This window comes from Asterias amurensis, chromosome 5, assembly GCF_032118995.1.
Source record: "Asterias amurensis chromosome 5, ASM3211899v1".
In the NCBI taxonomy this organism is placed as follows: domain Eukaryota; kingdom Metazoa; phylum Echinodermata; class Asteroidea; order Forcipulatida; family Asteriidae; genus Asterias; species Asterias amurensis.
In genome coordinates this window covers 12,984,586-13,003,278 of record NC_092652.1, presented here as the reverse complement: position 1 = coordinate 13,003,278, position 18,693 = coordinate 12,984,586, and the positions used below count along the sequence as shown (strand labels likewise).

Genomic DNA, 18,693 nt, shown 5'->3' with positions numbered 1-18,693 from the left:
TTGATTTCACAGACTGCCCGAGTCCATTCCATAGACGAGGTCCATGAAAACAAATCGTATTCGTTAAGTATGATGTGCAAGAGGGATATTATATAGTAGTTATTATGTGATCTACAAATGTAGTATGGTAATGGTGAATATCGTTAATTGAGGTGAAATATCGTCAGTGGTTTTACGAAGTAGCACTGTACGTGCTTAAAGATTTTTTTTTACATTTTGCTTTTTTTTACATTTCTGTCGATAATGCATGGCGACCTTCAATTCCATAAAGTTTCAAAGCTCAGACAGCTTTACATTTCTAATTAAGCTCATGAGTGTTTTAAACTTTTGCCCGTTTGTGTCATTTTTTGTTTTCACGAAGTAGCACCCAAACCTCTGTTTACCATTGTAATGCACTGCACGCACTCGAGTCAAAGTGAGGTAAAAAAAATTTCACGAAGTAGCACTCAACTTGTGCGAGCGCGCGCGGGCGCTGCCAAAGTTTCATAAAGTAACACAAAATGCTGCGTTGTAGCATAGGCTAGTGCTACTTTGTGAAAACGCAAAAAGACATATTATCCACTTTTTTGGTTTCACGAAGCAGCACGGATCTTCTCTTGTGTCTAGTTTCATAATAAATTATGCAAATGAGTCAAAATAAGATAAATTGATAAGTTCAAGTCATCAAGTGTCTAGTTTGAGAAATTTAAATGGAAATACTTTAAAGATTTGAAGGGAGGCGGGTTTCTAAAAAGTGTTCAACTTCAGAGGCCGCTTCTCTGATAAATATTTGTTGCTGGTATAGCAGCGAGTGCTACTTCGTGAAACCACTGACGATATGAGGAGAAAGTGCGAGGAAGAAGGTTATTGGTATACTTGTACCTTAATATACCAGTTTGAAGTTGATTAATGTCGGTGATTGTTAATGTGTGTAACCTGGCAAACAAGGTTGCTGTGTGATCACGATGATGGGAAAGTGTGCAAATGCGAATAGGCCTTTTCTGTACGGTAATAAGAGATTTAAGTTTGTTAGTGCTTGTGCGTGCCCAGACAATGTTGCAATAGTTCAGATGGGGGAAAATGAGAGTATTGTAAAGAGAAAATAGAGTGGTAGATAGGAGATAGGAGCGGAGCTTAGAAAGTACACCAGTGTTTCGGCTGATGACTTTGGAAACAGAAGTAATGTGGTCCAGGAAAGTTTGTCATCGATGATAACACGTTTTGTGCAGTGGACTTTACTGATGGCAGTATCATTAATTTTAACTGTTCCGCTACCACACAAATCTTGAGACCTTGAGAAGACCATGTTTTTAGTTATGCTAGAGTTGAGAGAGAGTTTGTTGGCTTGAAACCAGGAAGAAACTTTAGTAAGCTCGGTATTGAGGTTACTGACCAAGGAATCAAAGTCCGTATGAGACGAAAGAAAAGTAGTGTCATCAGCGAAAAGAATAAATGACAAAGTGTTAGAAGAACAGTGAACATCATTAACATAAGAAAAAGAAGAGGACCAAGAATAGAACCTTGAGGCACGCCATGATGAATTGTTTTAAGAGAAGAAGACGATTGTTTGATAGAGGTGAACTGTTTGCGGTTATTAAGATAATCAGCAAACCACTATCGATCAATGACAGTTGCCTCTAATGCCGTAATGTTTAAGTTTAGAGAGAAGAATAGTGTGGTTGATAGTATCAAAGGCTTTGGAGAGATCGATAAAAGCACCAATAGAAGATTGCTTATCAGAAAGAGAAATGGAAAGAGAATCAACAAGTTGGATCAGAGCCATATCAGTAGAGTAACTGGCCCGAACTGCTGGTCATAAAGAAGATGAAATTGGGAAAGAAATTTGAAAAGTTGCTTATAGATAAGCTTTTCCAAGATTTTTGAAAAACATGGAAGAACAGAAATAGGACGATAGTTAGAAAAATTATGGTGATATCAAGATTTGAAGACAGGTGTAACCTGGGCAATCTTAAGATTAGAAGGTACAGATCCACTTAGAAAAGAGAGATTAAAGATATGAGCCAGATGATGAGAGATAAAAGGAATAGAAGACTTGACTATGGAAGGGTGGATAGCATCAAACCCACAGCACATATCACCTTTGAGATCTCGAACAATCTGAAAGATTTCATCGGAGTCTGTTGGTGTTAGGAAAAGAGAAGAATTGTTGGAATTGTGCTAATAGTCTGTGAAGTGTGCATTTGAGGGAGGGAGTTTATTAGCAAGACTGGAACCAATATTAGAGAAGTAGTCATTGAAAGAGGCGGCAATATCTGGAGGGTTGGAAATAGTCTGCTGGCCAATGATGAAGTTGTCTGGCATATCGTCCTTCTTGTTCTTGCCTAGGATGTTGTTGATCTCACGCCAAGTGCTTTTGATGTTGTTTAGCGAAGAAACTGCTGGCATAGTGATTCTGTTTGGCCATAAGAATGACTTTGGTAAGACGATTAGTTTTTGTTTTGTATGTACACACTGCGTAAATACACCATTCATACACGATTGTCAGTGCAAAAGAGATAGGGAACAATACTACAATTTTGGCGCACACTCTTACTATTGCTGTGGTGAACAGGAAGTGGTGTTGTTTGCATAGCATTTTACAGTGTGGTGGCGGTACGTTTATAGGGCCAAGCTGTTCCCATAAGAGGTCAGTCACACACCGTACTAAAGTTGGTCTAACTCAACTTAGACCGGTTTGGGTTCAACTTTTGTGCGTCTGAACGCAAAAAAGTGAGACCGGATCGGTTCTAAACCCCAAAACTTAAACCGTCCAGTGGGGCGGTCTAAGTCTAAACCAGTTTGGGTTTATCTTTTAACACTACGTGTGGACAGAATGACATCCGGTTTTAACTCACAACGAACGACCCATTGTGTGGTTCAATGCACTTGCCCGGGACCCGGAGTGCTTGTATACGGTTTCTGTTGTCTCTGATGCCGAAATACCGAGTTGGCGAAACTCTCTCGATCGGTGTATGCAGTTTAACAACGGCCCACGCCCATGATTTATTAAACTCTGAAACAAAATTATATTTTCCAAGCGGTTTTTGTTGAGTGTCCTAAAATAAATTGAAACTGTTTTGCATGCGTACATGTATACTACGAGCGCAGCGAAGGAGCATTTTTTGTAATGCTTCTCACATGCACAGCGCTTCCATCCCATAAGCCTTTTTTGAGGTATGGCGGACGTGATTCATGCGCGTCACACGCCGCGACTGATGCCGCGCTCACCATGTTGGTGGTCATTAGGTTAATGTGTAAACGCCACGTCGCCTAAAATGCGCACTTTACTGAATAACGTATGCTCTATTTCATTGGTCAATACGCACAAAGTTACCACAACTTTACAGTGTTGTAGCATTGTGGCCGCCATACCTCAAAAAGGCTTACAGTGATCCATCTCTGATATCCCATAGTTATCCATGACCGATCCCGTGGATGTACCTTTCTATTGCCGTCACCGTTAATAGCGTGCTGTACTTTCAAATTAGGAGAATGAACTGCGGTGGGTGCGAGGCTGTGTGTAGGGGAAATCCCCTTCGCCAGAAATCACCTCCAAATTGTTAACAGTTAATTTTTTTAATCAAACTAAGCATACTATTAATTGTGATCTGCAACTTACTGTATGGCAATTAATTTAGTGAAAGCAGTCAAACTGCATAAACACATAACTTTATAGGGTATTACATGTACATGTATGCCTAAGCTTGCATTTTTAACCCTTTATTATCATTTATAGTAGCTTTTAGTGTAGTAGTGTAGTTGGCAGACGTCTGTCGCGGACGACAATGTCCGTTATATATAACGTTTTATGTTCTATAGGCCTAATAGTTACTTATTTTAAAACTCAATTACATGTAGGTGAAAACCACAGTTCACATGATTTATAATCACAGACTTAGTTCACTTCACTCACATGTCTCATGGTAAGATTTTAGGTGATGCAACGAGTGGGCGAGTAATCATTCAATTAGCTCTTGTCATCAGGGGCTCACCAGAGTGAGCAACGCAGGGCAACACAGGGAAGCTAATAGAACGCACCCATTGAAACATACAACAGTCTCGTTCCCTACTTCTCCTACATGTTCACAAACATGGAGCTCTAGTTCTTGCCTAAGTACATAGTCCACATTTCCATTCACAGACTTTCTGATTTAAACAATAGTACAGAGTAGAGCAAGTTGTACTGTTTGAAATGTCAAGACCAAACCGGCTCTTTTTTAGAGCCACCACTCCTTCAAAAGAGATTTTACTCACGGTTGTACCGTCAAGTTTGTATTGTCTTGGGTTCAAATCCAAATGAGGACCATTTGATTTTTCTCTCATCCCATGTTTGGTTCAAAGATTAAGGTCAATTATCCAATTCATATGACTTCAACTTTTATTATTTCTGTTTGGGACCCCTGGGAGACTTTCATGTTTTAGTTTTTTGTATCCAAAAGAGCACAACAAAGCTGATTTGTCTTGGCTTGACTTGGCATTAATAACCAATCTAGAATCCCACCCAGTTAATACACGTATTCTTAATTTGATTATTAGCTGTTTCGTAGTGCAGTGCAGCGAATCAGCTCTTGATTTTGTTAATTTTTTTTAAAAAATTGTCTGTAAAAAAAGCCATTGAGATAAAACATGGTTCTTGTAAGCGGCCTTTTGCATAGTTCCCAAAGAGCAATTGCAATGAAACTTTCAGTGATGAAAGGTTTTGGTGCAATGATGATTCTAAAACAATGATGTCATGATGGCATCATCACCTGTCACGTGACAGCATCTTAAAGGTGTTTTATTTGAAAATCTATATCAAATCAGCCACAAGAGACCGTAGGTTTCTGTATGCAGGATTGGGTAGGGATAAATTAGGCCTTCACTTAATTTCGTGTGCGTGACCTCACATGACCTCTGCTTCTGGTCGTAAGCGTGTCAAAAACGTAAGTGCCTTGTAATTCGAAAGTTTTATGTAATCACTTCACAATTTACACACTTGTTGATTATCAGGCAGGCATCATATGTATGAAGTTTTAAATCAATGACATCATCGGGGGTCACATGACGTGGCATTAAAGGTGTATTGTTTTGAAGTTGTATAACTCTTGAAGTAATGATGCGATCAAGCTGAAACTTTGTAGGTTGTTAGATACTTCTCCCCATTACTCGTCATTAAGAAAGATGTTATGCCATATTGCCATATTGGCAAGTTCTTGTAAATTGTGAAATTACGTCATGATTGTGAAATTACGTCATGATGACGCCATTGTATGATGAAAAATCTCATGCATAGCTGGCCTCTGAACTTGGTGTCTCTGTTGTTATTATTATTATTATTATTTTTTTTTTGGGGGGGGGGGTGGTGGGTAAATGCACAAGTGTTCAGTGGTTGTCAAAAAAAAAATAGTTATGTTTATTTATAAATTGACTCTGTGAAAAATTGAGTGTATTGGTACATTGTTGAATTAACATTGTGCACAATTTATTGTTGTTGTAGGATCTTTATAATCTTTTTTACCAGTCACTGATTCAAAGTATTCTCACTTTTTGTTTGATCTGTAATTTTGGTAATCTGTCTGAACAAAATGTAAAGAAAATAGAGAGACCAATGAAAACTATTCAGCATTTAATTGGTACTGATCTGGATTCAATTGGTTCACTGTATGAAAAAAAGACTCATGCTTAAAGTACACAAAATAATGCCAGACATCTCTCATCCACTTAATATTGTTTTACATTCAACAGGTCAGGTATTCGTCTTTCTGTTCTTAGGACTTCACTACACTATGCCGGACCAGACGATCATTTGTTCCTCATGCTATTCACGAGTTCGACAACAAAAATTTCACAATGACTAGAATAAATATTGTTGTCTAGTTAATGAATCACAATTTCTGGATTTGTGTAATCTATACTATAAAGACGCTTAAATCGCATGGGCACCGCCATTGTTTTTACTTCAAGTGGTGCCCGCAACCTGCTGAATTAATGTGTCCCGGGTACCCGAGGTTTGAAGGTTTGTGTTGTTTGTGACGTCACAGTCAAAGCGCCAGCGTGTAGTAACTTTGGGGTTTGGGGGCTACCCTCGGCTTGTCAGGGGGTCTGCGTTGTTTCATATACCCGTCAGGCATCTTTGTGATGTCACAGTCATAGCGCGAGTGTCCAGTTACTTCGCGCGTACAGTGGACGCAAAGAACATTGCACAGGATCATTACGAGGATCACAACGGAGGCACGACGGAGGTGTTGGTTATTAGAGCACGTGGGACAGGGAGAGGGTAGGGGCACACAGTGGGACGTCTTTGGAACGATGGATGGGGAACGGCAACAAAAAATGACAGATAAAATGAACAGGGCTGGGGTACGGAAACGAACAAAATGAAAAAGGGACTATGAAGATGGGGTTTTGGAAAGGAAATTATTAAACCGAACTAACGGGGGAAAATCAAACCGGAGACCGGGGATAGAGCCACTATAAGGGGCACCTGCGCAAAACTGGAAAACACTAGAACGGGTATAAACTAGACTGGGAAAGAATCACTAGCGGGACCCACGCGAAACTGGAAACATGAGTTTCAGGGCAAACAGTGGCAAGCAATGAACAATGCCAACACACGGGATAGCAGGGACGGGAGGCAAGGAGGCGCAGGATTATGGGACAGGGAAAGGGAAGGGGCACACGGTGGGACAGGGAGTGGAGCAACGGCAAAATAAATGGTGGGAAAAAATAAACGGGACTGGGAATATTATAAGGGAAAGAAAAAAAAGAAAAGGGACTTGAAAACGATACAGGACAGGAAAATAGTAAAGTGAACAGGAACAAAATAAACGAAGCGAGAATAAACGGGACTGGGAAGAACCACTAGCAGGACCGACAAATAAAAAGAAATGGGAAAAAAGACGGGCAAGTTTACGGCTTTTAATTTCACAAAGCACTAAAAGGATTGTCGTGACTCAGAGTGTCCCTCCACTTCCCCCCCCCCCCCCATTTCAGCACGCTCGTTGCAGAATTACGCAATGATTTCTAGCAGGGTGCCGCAACGGGGTATAACGGACTGGGAAAGAACCACTAGCGGGACCCGCGCGAAAATGGAAAACATGGCCATAAAGTGGCAAGCAAAGAACAATGCCAACGCACGGGATAGCGGGGACGAAGACTCACATACAGAGGCTCGGGTTAGATATGGGACGGGAGAGGGAAAGGACTCAAGGTGGGACAGGGGACCATGGGAATGGCAAACAAATTAACGGTGCCGGGTATATTACTAGTTCATAATCATAGACACTAAACCAATGTTTGTTATAGAGATTGGCTGTTGCTAACTTGGTGTTAATATCCCTTTGTGGGAGTTTGCCGAGTTCACTTGATGGGAAGATCATTCAAACAAACAAACAAACAATTCTAGCAAGGTAACTAAGGGTTGTTAACACTTTTTACCATGGTTAGCGTTGGTTTGGCTGGTGCATTGTTTTAGTGATATGCGGGTCTTTTGTTGCTTTGTATTTCTAACTTAACTTATTTTGTAATTTATATAGTTTTGATATTGATTGTGTATACTTGTATTTGGCCGTTGGATATCAAGTTTCTATGTGTTTAACATGGACAATAAATAAATCTAATCTAATCTAATCTAATCTTATTGTTTTCAGATATTGCAAGTCAGCTGATAAGATTATTCGAGAGGCTGATAAGGCTTATAGGAGCCAGGATGAGGAACGGGCTTACGTCTTATACATGAAATTTATTTGTATCATCCAGTACATATCTAAAATGAAGGAGTACAAATTAGACAAGGTAAAAGTATGTCTGTATGTCTGTCCAGCCGTTCGCGTTCAGTGGAAATGTTAAAGCTTTTGTTTTAAGTTTAAGTCTTTGAGTCGTGTTGTTTTTGATATGGCATCTTCTTTATTATGTGGACCATTTGTAAGTCTGAAGTTTTGACCCTGATATTTTCATAAGTGAAAGCTGTTTTGTTTATTTATACATTGTAATAAACTAAGAGGTACCTAGCAAGATATTATACACAGTTTTGACAGCCCAGGCCTTTCAAATAAATCAAGGTAGAAGATTTTGAGTCCCTGACATCAGCATTTTTGACAGACCTCAACAACCTCTTAGATAATTGAGGTATTTAAATAAAATAAAAAAAATAAAAAAGAGTTGGTAATTTTCCTTTCGTCATTTTTCTCTGTAAAAAATTCAACAATAAGAAACGCGTGATTTTTTTTTTTTTAAACATTCAATAATTTCGAAAAAAATACAATGAAAAAATATTTAAATAATAATTATTTTGTAACAATGATTGCTGCGATACTTGGTCAACTATCAGAGTAGTCAGTGTTTCAAATCTCCAGCGATGTAATTTTCCTTGGCTGTCAATTTTTGTCAATAAATAGGAAAAACGTGAACAAACACCTGATTCAAACACAATACAAACTTAGGTCTTGGTCAGTTAACCATTCAAGATCCCCAAATAAAAGAAAAGGTTAGATAACCGATGACCCCCCCCCCCCCCCCCAATAAAGAAAGGAGAAGGAAAAAATAAAGAAAATAAAGGAGACAAAAACATGATGGGGCCCCATGTTAACATGATGTTAAGTCTACTGGAAACAAAAACAGAGAAATAAGGTTCGCTTGAATTAAAGTGAAAGGATACAAAACAATTGTCTAGTGCAGTTTATTTGTTTATATGATTCCTTTAGTTGTACTTATTTGAATTCTCATTTAGCTAAATGGATTGCCTCTTCACAAAATTGAAAGTCACAATGAGGAAAATTTGCAGCCGAACCAGCTTTGCTAAATTAAATTGAATGATGATTGTGTGGGCACGAAAAAGAATGATGATACGCTAAATTGAACAGAGTGCTAATGGAATTTGACTCGACTCAAAACGACATTGAATGGCCGAATTCTAAATTTGAAACGAAGTAACAACTGGAGAGGCAAAACAGCTTTAATTTGAACGCATGGAAATGAAATTGGCTGCTCATTTGCCGAATTTGACCGAGAGAACCTATTATTAGTACTGAAGGGGTAAAACACTATATACAATGATGAAACAAGGGTCTACATTGCAGACTTGCTTCAGCTTGAACTTAAGTGTTGAACTTTTGGGTCACATTGGAATAACTTCATTTCTGTCTGAATTTCTTTGAAAATAAATATTTTTGTGTAGACTTCTTACATGTTGCAGTAACCGTTTTCAAAGTATTACATTAGTATTACATTAGATTGGTATATTAATGAACTTGTTCATGTACACCAGACATAGATCCAGGGAGGCAATGCAGGGGGTATTTACATAGATCCAGGGAGGCAACGCAGGGGGTATTTACATAGATCCAGGGAGGCAACGCAGGGGGTATTTACATAGATCCAGGGAGGCAACGCAGGGGGTATTTACATAGATCCAGGGAGGTAACGCAGGGGGTATTTGCATAGATCCAGGGAGGCAATGCAGGGGGATTTACACAGATCCAGGGAGGCAACGCAGCCCTGGGGTATTTACACAGATCCAGGGAGGCAACGCAGGGGGTATTTACATAGATCCAGGGAGGCAACGCAGGGGGTATTTACATAGATCCAGGGAGGCAACGCAGGGGGTATTTGCATAGATCCAGGGAGGCAACGCAGGGGGTATTTACATAGATCCAGGGAGGCAACGCAGGGGGTATTTACATAGATCCAGGGAGGCAACGCAGGGGGTATTTACATAGATCCAGGGAGGCAACGCAGGGGGTATTTGCATAGATCCAGGGAGGCAACACGGGGTATTTACACAGATCCAGGGAGGCAACGCAGGGGGCATTTACATAGATCCAGGGAGGCAATGCAGGGGGATTTACACAGATCCAGGGAGGCAACACAGGGGGTATTTACATAGATCCAGGGAGGCAACGCAGGGGGTATTTACATAGATCCAGGGAGCCAACACAGGGGGTATTTACATAGATCCAGGGAGGCAATGCAGGGGGATTTACACAGATCCAGGGAGGCAACGCAGCCCTGGGGTATTTACACAGATCCAGGGAGGCAACGCAGGGGGTATTTACATAGATCCAGGGAGGCAACGCAGCCCTGGGGTATTTACATAGATCCAGGGAGGCAGTGCAGGGGGTATTTACATAGATCCAGGGAGGCAAAGCAGGGGGTATTTACACAGACCCAGGGAGGCAACGCAGGGGGCATTTACATAGATCCAGGGAGGCAATGCAGGGGGATTTACACAGATCAAGGGAGGCAACGGAGGGGGTATTTACATAGATCCAGGGAGGCAACGCAGCCCTGGGGTATTTACACAGATCCAGGGAGGCAACGCAGGGGGTATTTACATAGATCCAGGGAGGCAACGCTAGGGGTATTTACATAGATCCAGGGAGGCAACGCAGGGGGTATTTACATAGATCCAGGGAGGCAACGCAGCCCTGGGGTATTTACATAGATCCAGGGAGGCAACGCTGGGGGTATTTACACAGATCCAGGGAGGCAACGCAGGGGGTATTTACATAGATCCAGGGAGGCAACGCGGGGGGTATTTACAAAGATCCAGGGAGGCAACGCAGGGGGTATTTACATAGATCCAGGGAGCCAACGCAGGGGGTATTTACATAGATCCAGGGAGGCAACGCAGGGGGTATTTACATAGATCCAGGGAGGCAACGCAGGGGGATTTACACAGATCCAGGGAGGCAACGGAGGGGGTATTTACATAGATCCAGGGAGGCAACGCAGCCCTGGGGTATTTACATAGATCCAGGGAGCCAACACAGGGGGTATTTACATAGATCCAGGGAGGCAACGTAGGGGGTATTTACATAGATCCAGGGAGGCAACGCAGGGGGTATTTACATAGATCCAGGGAGGCAACGCAGGGGGTATTTACATAGATCCAGGGAGGCAACGCAGCCCTGGGGTATTTACATAGATCCAGGGAGCCAACACAGGGGGTATTTACATAGATCCAGTGAGGCAACGGAGGGGGTATTTACATAGATCCAGGGAGGCAACGCAGGGGGTATTTACATAGACCCAGGGAGGCAACGCGGGGGTATTTACACAGACCCAGGGAGGCAACGCAGGGGGCATTTACATAGATCCAGGGAGGCAATGCAGGGGGATTTACACAGATCCAGGGAGGCAACGGAGGGGGTATTTACATAGATCCAGGGAGGCAACGCAGGGGGTATTTACATAGATCCAGGGAGGCAACGCAGCCCTGGGGTATTTACATAGATCCAGGGAGGCAACGGAGGGGGTATTTACATAGATCCAGGGAGGCAACGCAGCCCTGGGGTATTTACATAGATCCAGGGAGCCAACACAGGGGGTATTTACATAGATCCAGTGAGGCAACGGAGGGGGTATTTACATAGATCCAGGGAGGCAACGCAGGGGGTATTTACATAGACCCAGGGAGGCAACGCAGGGGGTATTTACACAGACCCAGGGAGGCAACGCAGGGGGCATTTACATAGATCCAGGGAGGCAATGCAGGGGGATTTACACAGATCCAGGGAGGCAACGGAGGGGGTATTTACATAGATCCAGGGAGGCAACGCAGGGGGTATTTACATAGATCCAGGGAGGCAACGCAGCCCTGGGGTATTTACATAGATCCAGGGAGGCAACGGAGGGGGTATTTACATAGATCCAGGGAGGCAACGCAGGGGGTATTTACATAGATCCAGGGAGGCAACGCAGGGGGATTTACACAGATCCAGGGAGGCAACGGAGGGGGTATTTACATAGATCCAGGGAGGCAACGCAGCCCTGGGGTATTTACATAGATCCAGGGAGCCAACACAGGGGGTATTTACATAGATCCAGGGAGGCAACGTAGGGGGTATTTACATAGATCCAGGGAGGCAACGCAGGGGGTATTTACATAGATCAAGGGAGGCAACGCAGCCCTGGGGTATTTACATAGATCCAGGGAGCCAACACAGGGGGTATTTACATAGATCCAGTGAGGCAACGGAGGGGGTATTTACATAGATCCAGGGAGGCAACGCAGGGGGTATTTACATAGACCCAGGGAGGCAACGCAGGGGGTATTTACACAGACCCAGGGAGGCAACGCAGGGGGCATTTACATAGATCCAGGGAGGCAATGCAGGGGGATTTACACAGATCCAGGGAGGCAACGCAGGGGGTATTTACATAGATCCAGGGAGGCAACGCAGGGGGTATTTACATAGATCCAGGGAGGCAACGCAGCCCTGGGGTATTTACATAGATCCAGGGAGGCAACGGAGGGGGTATTTACATAGATCCAGGGAGGCAACGCAGCCCTGGGGTATTTACATAGATCCAGGGAGCCAACACAGGGGGTATTTACATAGATCCAGTGAGGCAACGGAGGGGGTATTTACATAGATCCAGGGAGGCAACGCAGGGGGTATTTACATAGACCCAGGGAGGCAACGCAGGGGGTATTTACACAGACCCAGGGAGGCAACGCAGGGGGCATTTACATAGATCCAGGGAGGCAATGCAGGGGGATTTACACAGATCCAGGGAGGCAACGGAGGGGGTATTTACATAGATCCAGGGAGGCAACGCAGGGGGTATTTACATAGATCCAGGGAGGCAACGCAGCCCTGGGGTATTTACATAGATCCAGGGAGGCAACGGAGGGGGTATTTACATAGATCCAGGGAGGCAACGCAGGGGGTATTTACATAGATCCAGGGAGGCAACGCAGCCCTGGGGTATTTACATAGATCCAGGGAGGCAACGCTGGGGGTATTTACATAGATCCAGGGAGGCAACGCAGGGGGTATTTACATAGATCCAGGGAGGCAACGCAGCCCTGGGGTATTACATAGATCCAGGGAGGCAACGCTGGGGGTATTTACATAGATCCAGGGAGGCAACACTGGGTATTTGCCCTGAATTTGGCATAACAAAAAATATTCAACATACAGAGAGAAAGAGAGGGCTAAGGAAGCAAGAGGCATTCTGCAATGAAAATAATAGTTCCTCTACTATGTGTGTGTTTCTTACAATGTCTCCAGCAAAGCCTGTACCAAAATTTAGACAAAGTGCTGCTTATAGACTCACAAGTATCTTATGCTTTTTGCCATTTACACTGCTAACTTTTCCTTTTTCTCGTGATAATAGGAATATTATGACAATCTGGGAGGGACTAAACATGTTATTTCTGCAATTGAGAAGGCTGAGACTCTTCAAACATCCCTGCTCAGACGGTTGGTATATTTGTCTGCATCAACTTCCTTTAACAAAATGATTGTGCATGCAATTTGTACCAACTAATGCAGTTTGTCCAGAAATTATTATCAAAATCATTTTTGATAGTTTATGTTGTTCTGGATTTGGATTTCTATGTATCGCCCTCTGATGGTTTCTGAATGTCATACTTTCTGTATGCCATCTTGGCATTGTCTTTTTTGACCGTAAAATTAACTGACTGCTTTGTGGAAATTTAACTTAATACTGTTTGATTGACTTGACTCTCAATTAGCAGGAAAAGTAAAACAAAGTATAGTGTATTTAACTTGTTAACCCCTTGCATACATGTAAGTTAAGCTCAGAATGGGAAATTAATTCTGAATAAAGACATAATAAATCATGATAAAAGGCAAACTTTGAAAGATAAAATAAATACAAGTCAATACATGTGTACATGTCTGTACATACTACATTGTAAGAACCTGAGTCATGACTGTCCTAAAAACCTATATTTATAAAAGGAAAGTACAGAAATACAAAAACAAACACATTGAATTCAGTACATTTAAAGATAAGTCTTCTCACTTGGTGTATCTAAACATAGGAATAAAATAACAAACCTGCGAAAATTTGAGCTCAATTGGTCAACGAAGTTGCGAGATAATAATGAAAGAAAAAACACCCTTGTCACATGAAGTTGTGTGCTTTCAGATGCTTGATTTTGAGACCTCAAATTCTAAACTTGAGGTCTCGAAATCAAATATGTGGAAAAATTCTTCTTTCTCGTAAACTATGTCACTTCAGAGGGAGCTGTTTACTAACAACCTCTCTTCATTACTCGTTACCAAGAAAGGTTTTATTTTAATAATTATTTTGAGTAATTACCAATAGTGTCCACTGCCTTTAAAGGGACATATGAGTTTCTTTGGGCACTTTTGGTTAAAATTTATATTAATGTGGAATATTAATTTTTTATCCCTGTTGGCGAGCTGCAAAGCAGTGAGAGCCTATGTAATATGTACCTTTCTGTCGGATGTTCCTCCGTCCGTCCGCGTTCAGTGGAAATGTTAAAGCTTTTGTTTTAAGTTTGAAGCCCGGTTCATACTTCCTGTGTATGCGAATGCGATACGCAGCAGTTCAACTCTGCTCAACTCACGAATATCGGTGCAAAAGGAGGGTTGTGACGTTAAATTCACGTCAAATTCGCAGGAAGTATGAACCGGGCTTAAGTCTTTGAGTCGAGTTGTTTCTGGCATGTACTGGCCAAAATGAGATTGTTATATATAATTGCCCGTCATTTGTTTGTAATTTTCAAATATGTTTTTCCAAAAAGTTTTTGGAATAAAATTAAAGTGTATTTTTTTATTTGTTCGGGCTCAAACATTATCCTCTGGATTTAAAGAACCAAAATCTTAAAGATTTGAAATAGTTTGTTTCAATAAAAACCAAACTCTAGGTCACTGGTTCAAGTTAAATGAGATGAACAATGCAATTTCCAAACCAAATTCGTGGAAAATTACTTTTTTCTCAAAAAACTATGTTACTGGAGAGAGAGCCGTTTCTCACAATTTTTAATCTTATCAACCTCTCCCTCGTTACCAAGTAAGGTTTTATGCTAATAGTCATTTTGAGTTATTACCGTTTGTGTCCACTGCCTTTAAATAGTCACAACTCCTTATTGCAATGATGTAGAGACTTGAAACTGAAACCAAATATTGATTCTAACATAAAAATGCATATAAAAAGTGGGTAAAAGAGTGCATCACTGGTTCCAATTGAATGAGCTAAAACAATGCAAACCTTGCATGGTCATAACTGCTCTTTGCAATGATGTTTGGACTTGGAACTGAAAACAAATATTGCTTCTAACAGATAGATGCATATTAAAAGATAAATCTCAAATAGTGCATCACTGGTTCAAGTTGAATGAGCTAAAACAATGAAAACCTTAAATGGTCAATAGATTCATATGAAAAGATAAAACTCGAAGATCACTGGTTTTAGTTGAATGAAAACCGTAAATGGTCATTATTTCATACTGGTCAATGTCAATATCAATGTCCCCACCCTTTGACAATCTTATTGATCAAATGATTGTTGTGGTTTTTTTTATTACAGAAAATCATTAAAGAACAAAAACAAATTATCCAATGACTATATTAAAAACAAATAAAAGAGTACTGTCCACTAAACAGGCATGTTCTTCCTGCTATACCCTGATTGCGTTTTTTGAAAAGTGGAACACAAATAAAAACACAATTCAATTCAATTCAATTCGATTCAACAAACTTTAATCATCCTTTGCAGGCAATTACAATAGCAGACCGGCTCCATATAAAAATGTTCAGAGAAATACATGTAAACAATTGCACTAAGAGCAGGCGGCAAGTTAAAATGTGATTAGCAATTGCACCAAAAAAATGTAGTGGGGGAGGGCTTTGAAACACAATGTTATTGCTAATTTAAAAGAGCAGTCAGGTGTGGAATGGGGCTGTTCTTATATCAATTAGTTGAGCATCTAACAATGAACAACATGTTTGAAAACCTCAAGTTGTTGTTTCTTGATGGAGGGTACCAGTCTCGATGCATGGGGGAGTTGAGAAGGGTGTTACCAAAACTGAGGGATAGTTTTTTTTAGCCAAATGTCCGGTAGAATATAGTCTCTATGTGAACAACTAAAAATGTCAGTGATGGGAAAGCTTAGTTCATATCCAAACTCCTTAGCTTTACGGGGTTGGATAGAGCCAGGCCCACCATTTTTACTAGTGTTGATTCTCTTGAGTTTATTGTAGACTTCATGTGGAGACATGGTCATCTTTGGAGTTATAGATGGCACAGTGTAGGAACATGTAAGCTGGCAGGATGTTGGGGTCAAGTGGAGGAATGTCATGGTTAACAGAGAAACAAAACATTATTTATAGTGTTAGCAATATCCTTCGCTGATGAGCCCTTCCTTTTTCCATAACCAGTAAGTTTACGAATGTGTTGGTGCCATTGGCGGAGGCTTAGCTTTTTTTGTTCTCCCCCACTGGTGTCGTAAAAGACCTGTTTAGCATTCTTAATGAGTCTAGATGTTTTGTTGCGCAGGAATCGCCAGAGGCACATTTTACCGCATGCGAAGGCTTTCTGTCGTTTCAGGATAAGCAATTTCAGTTTTGAAGTAATCCAGGGTTTATCAGCAACATGGTTTGAAGTGATCAATGGCACTTTGTAGTGTCTCATTAAGAGCGGACGTCTAGTGTTGCACTGTTTCAGCAGATTTGAACTCCACCCAATCATAGTTCATTATTAATAATAATAATAATAATAATAATAATAACAATAATAAACATAATAATAAGGCCCAGGCAAGGTTTTCAACGGCAGTTTAAGAACGAATCACTACTCTTTTATTCCCATTCATAAATGCCTTTTTGGTAAAAAGTGGTAATAAATTAAGAAAGTCTGTAAAATTTATCCGTTTTCCGACTTCCTTAAGCTCTGTACGTGTGTTGCATTTTTATGACTGAGACAGTTTTCGGATATGTATTCGTGCGCGTAGTTAGTCTTGGTGCAAGACATTTCTCGTTTTCGTTTCACACACAGCTCGGCCAACTCACCAATAGCCTTGCCCGCAACGAGAAACGTCTTGCACCAAGACTAGCTTGTAGTATGCACCTAAATGTATCCGGGGAAAAAACCTGGTTATAAACAGCTCCAACTGGTCTTTATCAACCGTTGAAACAACCCCACGTGACGCGCTCCACCAATAGGAATAGCGAAACTGTCTGAATATCAATGAATGTTTTGAAAACCAATTAGCATCTTGCAAGATGTGGTAAAGACAATTACTTTAAAACAACGTGTTAGCTAGCGAGCCGTGCACGCCGTGTTAGCACGGTCAGTTGGGCTGAAAACACGGGCAAAAATTTGATGCACGGCTTGGGTGAAGCCGTGCTGTCTAATAATTTCAGTGAAAATTACTGAATTTCTTTGATTATTTTTTTGTTGTTGAACAGTTTAAAAACAGCAGTGAGTAAAATTAGATCTGGTTTTACCAGATTTCCTTCTTCATTTTGAATCAAAATTTCAACGACGCAACCATAAAACGGATCACTCGAAGTTGCCTCGAAAACGCTGACCACATTGCGACCACACAAAACACAACACACAAACCACACATTACACAACGCACGTGCAAATTACACAACGCAAGCGAGACACGCAGACTTCGTTTTAACGGTCAGTCGTCGTCAGCGACCGTCATCAGCAGGCAGCATGAAATCCATGCACGCGTGGTATGATAGAGGCAAATTCACACGCGTTTTCGTTCAGATTATTTTAGGTACCAATCTTATCTCCACGATTACAAACCATCGCGCTCTAGATTGTTCTACTATGACGTCAGTATCGGTAACTGAGTGACACGCGGCGCAGTGCACCTTTTACCGCATACATTCTGCAGTTGCTTTGTAGATTGGTTCCGCAGTTTTTCCCAACTCGACGGCGGCAAACATGACGATCTTTTTTGCTTCTAGAAATTCAGGGCACATCGTTTGTTCGTTGTAGAGTTTGTTTGAAACATCGAAACTTTTTTGGATTTCAATGTTTGCATGTCTTGGGTGTTAATGCAGTTGACAAAAGGATGTTTATTTTCCGCTCGAAAGGTTCAAAAACTGGTTCATGTTTCTTTTCAAATCTCAAGTCAGTTTTGCTGTAGACCTCCCCAATTTATTTTTCAATGCATGGTACGTTTTTTTTGCCCAGTGGAACTACTTAAATGGCACTGTCTTTCATAACTGTTTGTTCTTTATTCTCCGCAGACTGTTTACAAATTGCCTTTGACCCAATTTCACAATTAAACAACCTATAAGACTTAAACGTTATGAAACCTAAACAAATACTAAGGAACATATTAGTAACCATGATCAGTCAGTTTAAATTAAGCAAACAATTATGGTACATGTAAATCACATGGGCCATGTAAATGGAATTTTGATTGGTTGCAAATACTTGTGTGAATCATCATTATTTTACATTAATTAATTGATTTGTTTAAAATAAATACAAAAACTATTATCAGCTTCTTGACCTTAGACCTATAGTTCTGAAATCGAGCGGACGAGAATGGATAGAAAATTAACATTAGTAAATGATAACTCTTAATTTCTTCAATACCTCTTTCTTTTTTTTTTTAGTCTTTAAGCAAATATTTGCTTCAAGAGTAACACATGCCCAAAAATATTTTGTTGACAGCAAACTTGTACTGAATTATTTGTTTCGCTTTTGAATCATTTCAGGCTAAATGGGTCCAAGCTCCTTGGTCCAAGTAACTGCTTTGAACTGGCCTAATATTGACACAGAAACATTTTATAGAGGTTAATAATGTATAGTGGACATCGATCACCTTTACAATATCTGTGCTTTAAAGCCTCTCATTTTCGAGTTGAAAACAAAACAAAAATTAAATCAAAATAGTTTACTTGTAACAGAAATAGGTACCAGAAATGCATCAGAAACCACCAGAGAGCACCTACAGTAGCCAGAGCTTCCAGGGCTCTTAGG

At 41.0% G+C, this 18,693-nt stretch overlaps 1 protein-coding gene across 3 annotated transcripts in view; it reads left to right on the top strand.

Moving 5' to 3' along the window:
- LOC139937725 (ubiquitin carboxyl-terminal hydrolase 8-like) overlaps positions 1-18,693 on the top strand; it is a 110,749-nt gene that overhangs the window by 25,806 nt on the left and 66,250 nt on the right. For all 3 annotated transcript variants that reach the window (XM_071933015.1, XM_071933014.1, XM_071933012.1), the window contains exons 3-4: positions 7,608-7,752; positions 13,081-13,166. In XM_071933015.1, the coding sequence (XP_071789116.1) occupies positions 7,608-7,752; positions 13,081-13,166 (231 nt within the window). The remainder of the gene's footprint in view (positions 1-7,607; positions 7,753-13,080; positions 13,167-18,693) is intronic.